General features: G+C 40.3%; 1 protein-coding gene across 2 annotated transcripts; it reads right to left on the reverse strand.

The window, feature by feature from the left end:
• Nucleotides 1-366: 366 nt before the first annotated feature.
• Nucleotides 367-9,679, reverse strand: asb7 (ankyrin repeat and SOCS box containing 7). 2 transcript variants are annotated; one of them, XM_062390632.1, is made up of 5 exons: nt 9,448-9,679; nt 8,610-8,729; nt 6,025-6,236; nt 4,732-5,337; nt 367-1,748 (listed from the first exon to the last, which is right to left on the reverse strand). In XM_062390632.1, exons 2-5 carry the CDS (start codon nt 8,645-8,647, stop codon nt 1,609-1,611), a joined length of 996 nt encoding a protein of 331 aa, XP_062246616.1. In that variant the 5' UTR covers nt 8,648-8,729; nt 9,448-9,679; the 3' UTR covers nt 367-1,608. The 2 variants fall into 2 exon arrangements, with proteins under 2 accessions (XP_062246616.1, XP_062246625.1); XM_062390641.1 differs by having other exon boundaries at nt 6,025-6,277; nt 9,448-9,467.
• Between the last annotated feature and the right edge of the window lie 6,087 nt (nt 9,680-15,766).

The raw sequence follows: 15,766 nt of genomic DNA on the forward strand, positions 1-15,766 counted from the left end.
CCCCGTACTATTTATGGTACGACAACAAGTATTTGTCTCAGTTTAGCTGCATACAAAATCTAATACAAAGGTGCTATGTCAAAATTAAACATGAACATTAAAGTGACATTTGTAATGGATTTGTTAAGATTTTAGGGAAAGCAACTTTAGGTGCCACATACGTTCACGATGCAGTACACTTGCCAAGGCAAATAAAGGTATATTCTTGTTGTTTGAGTATTTATTTAGACCCCTACAATTTTTTTTTTTTATGTCAAAATGAAAACTTCACAGTATAATCCTCACAACAGAGTAACATTGCTGCCATAGAAATAAAAAGAGAACACTTCCAAATTGTTCCTGCACAAAATAACACCAAACAGATCATAATATTATAAATCCAAACTTTAAATACATTAAGAATACCAGAAATAATTGCTTAAATAAATTCTCCAAAAATATCTGTTGTACATATTTACATAGACTGTAGTGATGGTTTGTCAGTTTTATCCAAAGCAGACTATAAACTGTTATTCTTATTAAACAACACCGTCACAGAGTGACTGTGGTGCTTTCAGAACAGAATCTAACTCACAGTGCACTCACTTCAAACTGAAATGTTCTACATATAGTTTAGAAATGTAAAACGCAACTTGATCGGTGCTTGATCGTTACTCAACTCTTGAGCTGTTCAACCATGACATCAATCTAAAATCTCTTCTCAGCCTTCTGTTGATACTTAATGCAGTTCCAAACAATAAGCAGGGAGATGGAAGGACCTTTTGTTAACTTTCACTTCAGCTGACATGCCATTTAATGTTATGTTGTCACTGTACAGATTCAGCCCAGTTTTTAACTCCAACACACCCTCCACAAATTTTAGGCAAATTTGACAGTAGAGCAGAGGTGGATTTCCACATTCTGGCACGTTGTGGTTTGCTGTTGTTAGTGACGGATGATTGATATAAGAGAACAAATGGGGATCCACCTTATTTCTTGTAACACTGCCTTCCTATGTCCACATAATTTAAGAGCTACGTTCAAATACTATTCATCAACTGTTTCTTTATGGGACATATCTGTCAATGGGCACAACCCCAGATTAATTTGCTTCATAAGTTATTGAAGTCATTGGAGAAGCTGGTGTTGATTGAAACCAGATTTTAAAACAAAAATCAGACTGTACCTTGTAGATTTTAAGTAGCTCAACACTTTGTGATTCTGCACAATAAAATATCCACAGGTCCAGTCTAACGTCCTAGAGGGGTAAATAAATTAAAGTATCTTCATATAAAGTACAAATTTGATGACAATCTGAGCCAACAAGGATAGCATTGTGCACAGTAACATAAACAGAATAGTATCTGCAGTCAATTATTGTTTATTTCCCCCCAAAAAAACAATAATTGTTGCTCACACAAGCCAGCTCTATTTCCCTCCTTCAGCAACCGACTTTAAAAAGGCCGAAATGGATGAGTGACGTGGTAAACTATTTGTGAAGAGTTGAACTGGACAAAAACAGGATCTCGACCTTCCTTCAGCATGTAAGGAACAGACATGTGGACGTGCAGATTGCATAGTCTTCAAAATTAATAGCAGTCACTCTCTCCTCTTCTGTTGTTCTTTCCTTCACACATTGTCAAACTTATGTTTTAAATAGTCTTTCATAACCTTTGCAATTGGTAGATCCTCCAGGAACTTCAAGCTCTGAAGGCCGATGCAGTGACGGATTTTTATTCGACACAAGTCTTGCAGAGTCCGTGGTTGTCCTGAAAGAGGAATGAAAAAGTCATTACATAGAGGATTTCCACCAGAGGAAGTTCACTCCATTCAGGCCCATGTTATCCCATGTTTGCTTATGTGTTCAAGTCAACATTGGTGTTTATTTCTGTCAAACAAGATCCAGAAATTAGAGTAATGGAAAACCAAAGATAAGTGCTCCACCTAATTTATTGTGTCACTATGACGTACAGTAGTTTTTCTACTGGTGAGCGCTGCGACACACTGACCATCAGCTGCATCTTCATTTGTGTGTATGTCTATGACTAAGTATGCCATGCTGTGTTTCATCAATATCTCTCTGCAGCGTAAGGTTATATGTTGTATCCTGCCTCTGCCTGCTGCACCACCCCTCGCCTGAATCCAGCTGCAAATTGAATGCTAGTGTGAACTCTTATTAGCCGCGAACCCCTTGCTGCATTGTGCATGTGTGAAAGGCAAACTGCAGAGCTAGTCCGGACAGAATTCTCCGGAGATCCACCAAAGGATATGTCTGAAAACTGCTTATGAGAGATGCTGCTGTTACACATGCACTGCAGCCCTGAACTTTTCTATGCATTACCAAGAGGAGATGTTTGTGTGAACACAAATGTCCAATAAGTTGAACCTAAGAACAGATGGATTGCAGAGTCAGTGTGATGTGTGATAGGGAAGATGTGGAAACAATTAAAGGTGATGGACTCCGTAATCCAGAAAAAGACATTTCAATCCAATGCTTGCATAATTTAATTCAGTGGGATAGCTTCAGCAGTGGAGCCCCAGGTTGTGTTTTACAGACTGTTCAGATTAAAGATAGTACAGTGAAAAGGGGTTGAAAGTTATCACATATGACCTTTCTAATGAAACATAAATTGTCTTTGTCAGTCACATGGATAGAAGTTTGGGCTCCCCAAAGTAAACTAAAGAAAGTCCAGACCAAAGTATTAGGACAGTTACACATTTTGTTGTTTTTCCGGTTTTAAGTGCTGAAGAAGAGAACCCAAAGAAAGAAAATATTAAATTGTCCATATACTTTGTCTGTGCTGTATTTTGTAGTGAAAGAAGTAAATACAAACGCTGCAGCAAGAGACATTAAAAAAGTTAATACACTGAATGTCACTAAAAAAGAGAAGGTTTCAGCACCCTACTGAGTCAGTACTTGGTACCACCCCCCTGCCAGCTGTGAAGCAGGGTTGTGGAAATATTCTGCTTCGAGGTTGCGTGGCAGCGACTTGTACAGGAAACACAGAGGAAAGAATGGATCCATTAAATATCAGTGAATTCTAGACGCAAATGTCCTGCAGACAGTCGAGACACTGAAACAGAGACAAGGCTGGCTTCAAAAAAATGTCAATGATCCAAAGCAGACGTCAAAACCATCTGTTGCTACAGCTGAATGCAGAAGATCAGGCACATATGGACAATTAACCTAATCTGTTGATTTCTGAAGTGAAAAAAGATTAAATACAATGTTCTGTTGGTGGCGAACTAGGATTTTTCAAGTATTTTTCACAGCGTTTTTTTGACATTAGAAAAGCACAGGTATGATTCATAACATTCATGATGTTCAATTGTCGTTCAAGGAACTATCCGCAGTAGTACAGACAAAGCCTGAACTTAACTTAAAGGGTCAGTGTGTAGAATTGCACAACACAGTCCATAAGTCACTTTGAAAATGTATATTTATATGTGGAGTGGTTATCTTACTCGTTTTGGCTGTTGAAGAGTGCTTATTTATGTAGCTCGTGTATGGTTGTTCTAGCGCACATTTAGTTATTTCTTTCATTGTTGTTGGTTAAGGGTTTAGGTTTGTCAGTATGCAAAAACTAGCTTTAGGTCAACAGGCTGCCAGATTAAAAAGATATTGAAATATCTGCAATTTTTTCATCATTCATGGATTTTAAAGGTCCACACATCAAGACTTAGATGAAGCTTTGCATGAGGACAGCTGTGAAGTTTATGTCAGAGGAACCAACTAAGAGTGCAGCTGCTGAAAGAGCTGGGGGTGCCTGTCATTGTGTGTGGGATGAGATTTTGTCATACGAGTTAATCCAGGAGGTGGAGGTGTAATCAATAACCCAGCAGTTATGTGATCAGGCTGATGGCTCAGAGTCTCTGAAAGGACTTCTGTGAATCAGTGCACAGCTCTTTGATATCTTTGATATCAAACTTCAGGGGGCAGGAATGCAGCCATTGTTCCTTCCAAATCAGAATGCTTCAGGTAACGTGCTCTCCTGTTCTCTGACCTGGGATTGTTCTCTGACTGAACACTGGTCATTATAGCCTTCTCAACTTACAATAAGAAAGATCTATCTTACTAAACTTGGACTCTTTTTCTAAACCCCACCCTCTATAACAGATATCTTTTCATAGATAGGGACATTAACTTTTCACTGTGCTATACTGCATTTGCTAACATGCATGCAAGACTGGCTAGTACCGATGCTTACTAATATAGTGGACACAAAATGCAGTTATTGAGGCGACATCTCCATTATATGAATTCATTCATTTTTAAATGGAGTTGAAGGGATTGATCTCACATTTACAAATAGACAAATGCCACCTGTGAAATATATTCGGATCCAGTTCCAGAGGCTATTATTTTAAGTACCAAATGAAAATGTGTTGACACAAATACCTCAATGGGGTACTTGTCCACTTCTCTCTGATGAAAATAAACGCACCAAGCTAGTGTCACATTTTGACAGAAAGAGAGAAGATGTGGCCTCTTCCAAATTTCGCAGGAAGGAAGAGAATGAGTAACAGAGGAATGAATGATGGGGTCAAATCCCACAAAGATATGTTACCGTAAAGAATTGTCTGCTTGATACAAACAAATGACTCACACCTTCTGTTAATCTTATATGTTGAGCTTTTTCTATCAGTTAAATTTAATTGATTTCTCCTAAGACTTTGAAATGATTATTATGATCATCATCATTTTTGTTGACCCTTTTCTTCATGTGTATGTTGTATGTAGGTTTGACTTACTGGTGACCTCCTGCAGGAAGTCCAGACAGGGCCGGCTGATTCCTGACATGTTAACGGACACAGCTACAGGTGTCTGCCCTTCATAGTTCCTGGTATTTGTATTAGCTCCATACGTGTAGAGCATCTGGGCACACAATACATCATCCCTGAGGGCAGACAGGTGCAGGGGAGTCTGCCCATCTTCAAGACGTCCAAGGTTTGTGTCCGCTCCCCTCTGCAGGAACATGCGGCAGTACGAGTGATTGCCTTTGATGACAGCATACCGCAGCAGAAAGCCATTCTGAATGTCAATGTTGGCACTGTGGTCCAAGAGGATCCGTACGCAACTGGAACGCTCACGGATGATGGCCAACTGCAGCGGCGTGGTGCCTTTATCGCTCAGTGGGTCCACCTCGGCCCTGAACTCGAGGAGGAGGCGTACGAAAGAGTCTCGACCGTAGTGGGCGGCCACATGAAGCGGCGTCCAGCCGTCATTGCTTTTTGCATTTATAATGTCACTGCGAAACTCGGATTCCAGCATCAGTCGAGCGATCCGTGCTCTGCCATGCATAGCAGCATAGTGAAGTGCTGTGAAGCCACCTATGAAGTCCTTCACTGTGGGGTCAGCTGCACAGAGGAGAGAGGAAAAGATAGGAAAGTCTATTACAGTAGGGGTTGTGCTTTAAGGCTGGGGCTGAAGGTGCCCTCTAGCTAATGTGCCCTAGCTTCATTATCACACTTACAGAAATCAGAAAAATTAAACCTTTAAACCTTTACAGGGTAAAAGCTTTAAACCTCTTCTGACTGTTAACATCGGTTTCAAATGGTGGTAGATTGCATCTATTCAGATCAAGCGACAGGACATAGTATCCTGGGTATTTTATGTTATTTTTCTTCAGAGGGAAATTGTATTTAAAGAACAGTTCATCTGTGCTACTAATGGCAACTGGAGAGAGTTCCAGAAAAGTGGCTAAAGTTTTCCTGATCACAAGAATTGTATTAAGTGATAATATGAATGTGTTGAGACTGCAGCTTTGTATGCTGCCCCCAAGTGTCTATAACAAGACAAAACACATTAAGACAGAATTAGCCCCTTAAGACCTTGGCAGTTTTTGTTGTTGTTAATTTTAATTTCAAACTGAAAAAAAGATGATTAATTCAGTTATAGCCCCACAACTATCAGGCCTCAGGATTATAAATAGGAGACATGAAGAATGACAGATAATGAATAGCAAAATCAAGTACAGTAATGCCCTCTAGTGTTCACACAAGAAAACCTGACATGGCATGATGCTCGATGAGAAAGCCTCTTACCTCCATGCTCCAGAAAGACTCGAACACATCTCTCTTTTCCTTTGGCAGCAGAGAAGTGGAGCAGAGTCCAGCCGTTGGCGTCACGGATCTTCGGCGAGTATCCTTGCTCCAGCATTCTCCTGACAGTGCAGACATCCCCAGCTGCCACTGCAGCCTGGATCTGCAGCTCCTCATGAAGCTCAGGGTTCCTTCTGCAGTGATGGTTCAGCATCCTGTCAGATTTCGTAAGGGAATGTTCATCTGTGCCTAACCGCTGTTAGGGAAAATCAGTGAATACATTTTGTATGCCTCAGGGAAGTGGCTGGGTCTGTGAAGTGAGTCTGACATTTCTAACTCACCTGCCAATTGTATTGGATTTGGCTGCAATGCTGTGTACCCCTGAAACTACAGAAGTGATTGTGGACTCAAACACTTCACCCACCCCTCCATTGGCAAAGTGGTTGGTAGATAATGAGTGAATTAAATTGTTTCTGTGAACTATCCATTTAAAGCAGAGTTTTCAAAACTGCAAATCCAAATTATTATAAACTCACCAATTCTGGTGGTACTGATACCTACAGTACATGTTTCCATCTGATCTAATCTAATGATAACATTATTGGTAGGTAGCAATTTTAATCATTAAACATAACCACTTTCAATAAAGATGTTTTTCTCAAAAAGAAAGGGTGAAATGCCAATAGAGCTGATTCTAAGATATTGGTAGGTCTTGATATTTGGGCTGATCTGGTTCGATTTTAATGGATCTCTATTGGAACATATACCTGATGTAAATTAGATTCTTTCTTTATTTAAACTACACTGTGTTTAGTCAACCTCCAACTGCTGATACTGCAACAATCTCCTTTACCAGAGCAGGACTCCACAGTGCAAGCTTTTTACTACTTATGTGAGTGAAAATTATAATTGTGTGAATGTAAAAATATCCACATTGTTTAAAACTGAGTTGAGGCAACCATCCAGGTAACAGCTGCACACCTTTAGCCGATGCTATAGTTTTCACTGAAATTAAATTGACTGGTATTCTCTGTGAGCCAGTGTCCAAAGAAGCTTTGTGTCGGTAGTGAGGGACAACTTAACTTCAGTCTGTGTATTTCCTGTTCTAACAAAATCTAGTCAACATGACTTTTACATGGGTTTACCATGGACATCACATGACTTCATAGGGGAGATGACACAGAAAGCAAGTGTCAGTCAGAAGTTCCCACTTGGAATATCATAACATATTAGTGTTAAGGATATAAATCTGTCATAAATAAGACAATGTTCCTAATTGTTAACAAATTATGTTTTGGATGTATGTCAAATATGCATTGAGATGTTGAAAATGTGTTTTAGGGTTTTTTCATCCCACCTTGTTGTCCAGTAATCTGGGAGAGTCATTTAAGTTCTCTAAATGGGAAAACATGCATTTAGGGACTTCCTGAAGTAAATAAACAGACTAAAGAGATGTAGAATGTAAAATGATTGTCTGGTCAGCTAATTGGCACACAGCTCAGAGCGTAGGAGGGGCAGCTGTACACGTGTTTGTGTTTGTGGGTTTCTGCACAGAAGTGGAAGTGGACTTTGAATTGATGCAGAGCCTGAACAAAATTGATTCATGTTTTCTGCCTAGTTCATTGTTTTAGCGGTTGTCCAGCACTGAATAATTATAACTAGTGCTACTACAGACTCTTATTAAAAGCTCCAGTCGTCCAGAAGCAGAATCTCTTTCTAACTCTGCTTCCATCTCTCTCCTTTGACCTGCACTCACTTTACACTTTAACAAGTTATTAGGGCACGTACAGGACTGACGTTTAGTTTGTGTTTGAGTCGATCTAGAGTTTATGAGACACATGTTTAAACCTGCTACACAACACGAGACGCGCACAGTCAGGACATCAGGGTTAAAGTGACCAGAATGATTCAGAGTCATGATCCGACAACATCAATTAATAACTATTTTACAATATAGGACTAGATGTTGAATATACCATGTGATCATCAGTTTGTGTGTGAAGAGGGAACACACGCACGCACACACGTTACTCCCACAAAACGATGTTTAAACTTCATTGTTGCAGAAGAAGCGACAGCCGAAATTATCCAGGAACATACGTATGAATTCAGTAGGTTTTTATAAAGATTAGTTCTAAATGTTAGTGATTAGAAACATCATAGGAGCAGAGTCACTTGTTGACCTGCACAGAGTTATGTGCCTCAGTGCAGTGGCGCTGATTTGATTTATATCGTGATATAAAAACAAATTCATGATGAGGTTTTTTCTTATATTGGCCAGCCCTTACCCTAATGTAGACACCCACTGCAGTGTAAACAAAACCATGTGCTCATAAGCTGTCCAGGTACATTTTGGAGAACATCCTTAAACAAAAGGGGCAGCTTTAACCACAGGCTCTGAAGATGCAGCAGCAGAGTTTCTACATGAATTTGAAGCCTGACTTATACCACAGCTAAGCTGAGGAGAGAACGGCAGCCCTGATAAATTCAGCTAACTTGTCTTTGTAGGAGAAATTAATTATTTTCATTCAAATACTTGAATTTAGAAAAGACTGATGGTATGAAAAAGAGATATAAAGCGAATGTACCTTTTGACCAGCTGGTAAGATGGACTTCTCTTAGTCATATCGGAGCTGCACCTGTGATGATGCCCAGTGAGGGAGCCTGAGAGGGAGAAAGGAAGGCACCTCTGTCTTCACTTGTGATTCCTGCAACACAAAAACACTTTCACTGTTAGTAATGCAGCAAGAATATAAGATGATACGGTATGCTCAATACTGTCAGAGATTATCTGGACATGTGGTGTATGTACAACCAACAATACTAGTAATGCGATAGCAGTAAATGACTAGAATGGGAAGTGACACGTATGTTCTAGCTGTTTCTAACTGAAACAGCTCTGGTCTTCATTTTGAAGACATGTTAAAAGGCTGAAGACAAATGGCTAAAACGTTGCAAAGAGACAGAGATGTGAACAGGATATCCGCTCATCACACCCAACACTGTATTTACCTTCTTCTATGAGCCGGTGGGGGAACAGCAGTGGACAATGGAATGGCTTTATTTGCTAACATAAGCAACAATGCAAAGCACGAACAAGTAAACTATATCGACAACTAGCTAAACCTAAGAGCAGCAGCCGTGCACATGATGACAACTCTTCACACACACTACAGGACATGTAGTTAATGTGACATTGTGACACGGAAGCTCTCGTTGAGACCCTGTTATGGTCCAGGCTGGAGGCTAACGCCAGCAAGCTAACAAACTCACTAGCGCTAGCTCGCTAGCTAGTGCCGACTTTTTGTCACAGCACAGCTGGTCACACATAGACCGCGACAGAGTGTGTAAGGACCTTACACGTCACTCTGCACATGTACTGAGGAAAAACAACAACTTTAAACAAGTGTAAAAACAAAGATTTACTTGACAGACGCCGAGTCGACGCTTCACTTGGCCAATCAGCTTCCAGATGGGCGGAAGATTCAGAGCAGCATAATTCACTCCCTTCAGCTGTGAGCCAGCACCGAGCAGCAGTGATGTCCCCAGGAACCTCGGTGTGTGTCCGCTGCTGCGATCTTCACCATCATCTCTCTGTGGAACAACCTGGTTTAACAACAAAGTGTCTCTCTGTGAACCTCAGTGACCCAGCAGCAAAAGCAACTACACTTCCGACTGCCAGTTTTCACAATAAAAGCATTAAAGTATACTTCAGCTTTGCAAAAAGGAAACTGAGAACAATATTCCTCTGTGAGAAATGTTGGTGCTGACCAAAACATTAGGTGCACTATATACATATGTGTATGTATTGGGGTCATATAAGACTAAAATCGCATCTGTCTTCGTTCCTATTAGACTATTATAAGTCAGCAGAAATCTAAACAGACTTGCTATTCCGTATAGGCGTCATTATCATATGTAATTTATTTATATATATACTGAACTGACATTTCTCTGTGCAGATCGAAACTGTTATAACTATCCTGGAACTTTTATTTGATATTTTATTGTCTTCCAACAGAATTTGTCATGACGAACAGATCCGTTTGTCAGTGGAGTTCCAAACGAAGCCTGCCAGGGATACTACTCTCTGAAAACGATTTCACTTTTGCCAAAGCTTTTAAGATTGCTCTCAGCTAGAAGCATCATATCACACGGAACATACAGACATAATTCCCACATCTGCCGTTACAGAGGGCTAGAGTTTAGCTTAAAGCTTGTAATGGGAGTTGCATTCCTGTTTTTGGGCAAATCACAGCCTAAGAGGGTCAAACTACTGATTTGCCACTTATAATTGTTGAAGGTAATTGGTCAACTTGTGTGGCAGAAATGGCTAAGGAAATTCAAGCTAAACTGGCAGCAGATTGTTAAGATAAATACGTGGAGAATAGGGTGGCCAACTCCCTTTAAAATCAATAAGGGACACCTCATTGGCAGGGCCGGCCGACCCAATTGCCGTCACCCTTCCTGGAGTGGTGAATTCTTTAAGCCCCTTTTTTTGTGAGTGAAACGATTTTTTAACTAACTTGACCCTGAATTGAATTAGACATTTTTGAGTGACATGAACACGTGGAAAAAATATTATTATCCAGCAATACACTTTAATAATAAACTAATTCATTAACTGAATAAAATAAGATTCATTCTTAAACAGAAACCTGTCTTGCTTAACTTAAAACTGTATACATTAATATAAAAAAATAGACAGAGCGGATCATCCATCCTGAAATAGTGCATATTTTTTTGTGCAATAATAAAAGTGCAAACAAAATGTCTGTAGAAAAATTGTAAACATATTTGTGCCTCAAAGGCCAAGACTGTAGGCTACAGTTGTAGTAATACAGGAAGAAAAAAAATCATGAACTCAACAGCTCAATACCACATTATGTGGAGATAGCCTACTTTTTCCACTTGTATTTCTTTCTAAAGCAGTGTCAGCGTCTGTGTCACTGTCACCCATGCTGCTTTGTTTCTTCTACTATCTTCTCCTTATACTTACTTATCTTCCAATATCTTCTCCGCGAGCAACAGTACCTCCTCGACCAATGGAATGAGCGTATTCTATATCAGCTTACTCGTGTGTGAATATTCTGTCAGCTCATTGATCCCAGACCAGGACATTGCCTGGGAACAAGTTTACCGTAAATTTTCATATAAAGCTGTGTTAATTTTGGCAGCTATTTTTGATTTAGTCTTAGTCTTAGTCTTTACACGAGAATGCATTTTAGTTTTAGTCACATTTAGTCATTTTTATCCTTTTTAGTTTTAGTCTAGCTTGCAGTACTTAGGTTGTCCATTACATATCCCACCTAGCATAGGTCTATAGCAGGGGTCGGCTACCTTTACTATCAAAAGAGCCATTTTGCCCCCTCTTCCCCCAAATAAAATTTGTCTGGAGCCACAGAACATATTTGATAACAAAGTTAATAAAGTTTTATATATGCTTAAAAGTTATACTATACTAAACTATAGTTTGTTGCATTTATGAAATTATAGAACGACAATAAAGAAAACTGTTGACCTTTTATGCAATTTTTACCAGTTCCAACAAAGGAAAACACCAAACGTTTGTGAATAGGCCTACTTTGAAATAAATTAAACACAGAACTATGTAGGGCTATTTGAGTCCTCCCCATATTTGAAATGTATGAAATAAGAAGTACCCTATTTTGAAATAAATAAAAACAACATACATGCAATCGTATATATTTTTGTTGGGGAATGTGTGTGTCCCATTAAGTCGCTCTTCACCTCCGCCTCACTAACAAACACCTCGATGTCATTGTCAGAGAGTGGTTGACTAAGTCACAATTTTTTTTTTTAACATTATCGTATAAGGCCGTCATGAAGTACCAGGAGCTGGCGAGTGAGTGAGTGTGTGTGTGTGTGTGTGTGTGTGTGTGTGTGTGTGTGTGTGTTTGTGTGTGTGTGTGCTCCCAGATAGCGCACCGGTCCCGGGACTCCCCCTTCCACACCTCTAGTGTGGAAAATGGTGAAACTGAACCCTTTCAGGACCCTGAAAAAAAAGAAGAAAAGTTGCTCTGCCAGAGTGTCTCTTTTGGCTAATTTTGCTGGTCCCAAGCCCGGATAAAGGAGGAGGGTTGGACGTAGAGCTAGCAATGCCGCCCCACTTAAGTGCGGCGCACATGATCCTGTAGCGCACATAATCCTGCAGCGCACATAATCCTACGGCTCACATCATCTTGTGACGCATATCATCTTGCGGCGCACATCATCCTGTGGCACACATCATCACCGTACATCATCATCATCACACATCATCGTGCTGCGGACATCTTCCTGCGGTGCACATCATCATGCAGCGCATATCATCCTGCTGCGCACATCATCCTGCAACGCACATCATCGTGCGGCGCACATCATCACCTGTGGCGTGCACATCATCATGCTGCGGTGCAGCGCACCTCATCGTGAGGCGCACATCATCCTGCTGCGCACATCAACTGGGGCGCACATCTGCGCACATCATCCTGCAGCGCACATCATCCTGGGGCGCACATCATCCTGGGGCTCACATCGGCACACACATCATCCTGCAGCACACATCATCCTGCGGCGCACATCATCCTGCGCATCTCATCGTGTGGCGCATATCATCCTGCTGCGCACATCATCCTGCTGTGCACATCATCCTGCTTCGCACATCATCACCGCACATCATCGTGGGGCACACATCATCCTGCGGCGCACATCAAAGGAGGAGGGTTAGACTTAGAGCTAGAAGTTCCACCCCACATAACAGCCTTTTGATTAAATTTGATATTCTAACATTTAACAATACAGGACAAAATCGATTTATGTATGTGGGTCTAGATACAGCATTAAAGTCATGAAGATATTTTGAGAAGTGATGGACTATTTCAATGGCAAGATAAAAAAAAAGAATCAACAGAAGAATACGGAAGCGTATTGCATTCACTTTTATTTTTTATTTTTTGGGCATTTGTCGAAATTTACGAGATAATTATCTCAGAAAAACAGAATAATTTTTTTGTGAAGTGAATGTAATACGATTCTTTGGAAGAAAGCTTATTTTAAGTTTTCTAAACATATTTAGGGTATTTTTCACTCACTTTCTGTGACCATTACATTATGCAAATTAGACGATGACGTCATTTAGCGACATCTAGTGACTTTTAGGACAGCCAATAGCTACTTTCCTTACTGAGGAGTTGGCAACACTGACAGTGAGATCAGAGCTCGTTCACGTGGAGCAGCCGCTCACTGACTCACCGGCTGCTTTTTAGCAGTGGAAACAGTGAAAACAAAGAGTTTCTCTGGTCTCAGCTGCTCAGAAATCAGCGCATCAGCTTCTTGATCAGAGCAGAAGCTGCAGTTGGTTTCTAGCGAGCTCCAGTATCTGTGTTCGCCTCCAGTCTGACCTGATCTCACTTTTTGTTTTCACATTCCCCAACAAAAATATATACGATTGCCTGTTTATTTTCAAAAAGCCCTACATAGTTCTGTGTTTAATTTATTTCAAAGTAGGCCGATACTTGCCTGTGTATTTTCTTCTCCTCTTCAGAAGCGTTTGGTGTTTTCCTTTGTTGGAACTGGTAAAAATAGCAATAAAATGTCAACAGTTTTCTTTATTGTCGTTCTATAATTTCATAAATGCAACAAACTATAGTTTAGTAAAGTATAACTTTGAAGCGTATATAAAACTTTATTAGCTTTGTTATCAAATATGTTTTGCGGCTCCAGACAAATTTTATTTGGGGTAAGAGGGGGCAAAATGGCTCTTTTGATAGTAAAGGTGGCTATCAGACCCCTGCTATAGACCTATGCTAGGTGGGATATCTAATGAACAACCTAAGTACTGCAAGCTAGACTAAAACTAAGAAGGATAAAAATGACTAAATGTGACTAAAACTAATATGCATTTTCGTCTAAAGACTAAGACTAAATCAAAAATAGCTGCCAAAATTAATACTGCTTTATATGAAAATTTACGGTAAACTTTTTCCCAGGCAATGTCCTGGTCTGGGATCAATGAGCTGACAGCATATTCACACACGAGTACGATGATACAGAATACGCTCATCCCATTGGCTGAGGAGGTACTGTTGCTCGCGGAGAAGATAGTGGAAGATAAGTAAGTATAAGGAGAAGATAGTAGAAGACAACAAAGCAGCATGGGTGACAGTGACACAGACGCCGACACTGCTTTAAAAAGGAATACAAGTGGAAAAAGTAGGCTATCTCCACATAATGTGATATTGAGCTGTTGAGTTCATGATTTTTTTTCTTCCTGTATTACTACAACTGTAGCCTACAGTCATGGCCTTTGAGGCACATATATGTTTACAATTTGTCTACAGACATTCTGTTTGCACTTTTGTTATTGCACTAAAAATATGCACTATTTCAGGATGGATGTTCTGCTTTCTATCTATTGTTTTATATTAATGTATACAGTTTTAAGTTAAGCAAGACAGGTTTCTGTTTAAGAAAGATTCTTATTATATTTAGTTAATAAATTAGTTTATTATTAAAGTGTATTGCTGGATAATAATTTGTTTTCCACGTGTTCATGTCACTCAAAAATATCTAATTCAATTCAGGGTCAAATAGTAAAAAAAAAAATTTCACTCACAAAAAAGGGGGCTTAAAGAATTAACCACGCCAGGAAGGGTGAGGTAATGGGGTCGGCCGACCCTGCCAATGAGGTGACCCTTATTTATTTTAAAGGGAGTTGGCAACCCTAATTGTGAGGGTGGACAAGGGTCTTTAGAGACTTGTCACAGCCTCCATCCCACCCCATCTGGTTGGTAAGTCAATAGCTAGCTAACACACCCTGTACATCTCAATCTCTCCCTGTTTCCAGATGCGCCAGATGCTTCCTGTCACTGTGATGCCAAATGCACACAGTCACGTTCCATGTGACATGGCTATCGATAAGAGATCCATATGTGTTTATTGACAAGTAATTGCAATCGTTTCCACCACAGTATGTCTACAGAGTCAGCTCATTACAGAGGCTACATCATGCATGTTATTCAGTGAAACTTTAAATCTCTCATCCAGGACGCTTCTTCAGTTCAGTTCGACAAGATAATTCTAGGTTGGATAATGCGTTTGTTCAGTATATACAGTATGATTCTTGTTGTGAAATATGTGTCTCAGCCGCAAGTTAAACTTGTCCATGTCTGTGATTGGTCCTATGCAGTAAATACCACCCCTTTCATATGTAACTGTGCTCATATCTAGAGTAGGGTTAACTTGCCGGGATTGATTTAATGTCTTGATAACCAGCGTCAAGTGAACGCTGAGCCAATATGGGTTAGCCTTTAGCCTAGCGCAGCCCGGCTCTCTTCCCTCTTTCTTTTTCCTGTCCCTCCTCCACTTGCATGTTACGGTGGTGGGATGGGATTGCTGGTGGTCTCTGGGTTATCTCAGGGGCCTACATGGTTGCACCTGACCTCACAGGTAGTTTATAGAGAAAAGCCAATTCTCTCATTTGCTGTTGTAGGTCATAAAGAGGTGGGAATATCAAAATAACACCGTTTCACAACCATTTAAAAACTCTTCAAAGGGGCTTCAATTGAGGGGTATCTTTTTTATACATGGTCCACTCGAGCGGAACATGACGACATTTGAGGCGAGTGTCGGCTGGCTTGACCGGTGTTTTATTTTGAAGGCTCGATCAAATACATCCGGTGTTAGTGTATTACTTCTGACGGAGTTCGATGATCCATTTGTTGTTACGCCGCTTCCGCGTGAG

This window comes from Platichthys flesus, chromosome 1 (genome assembly GCF_949316205.1).
Source record: "Platichthys flesus chromosome 1, fPlaFle2.1, whole genome shotgun sequence".
Lineage (NCBI taxonomy): Eukaryota > Metazoa > Chordata > Actinopteri > Pleuronectiformes > Pleuronectidae > Platichthys > Platichthys flesus.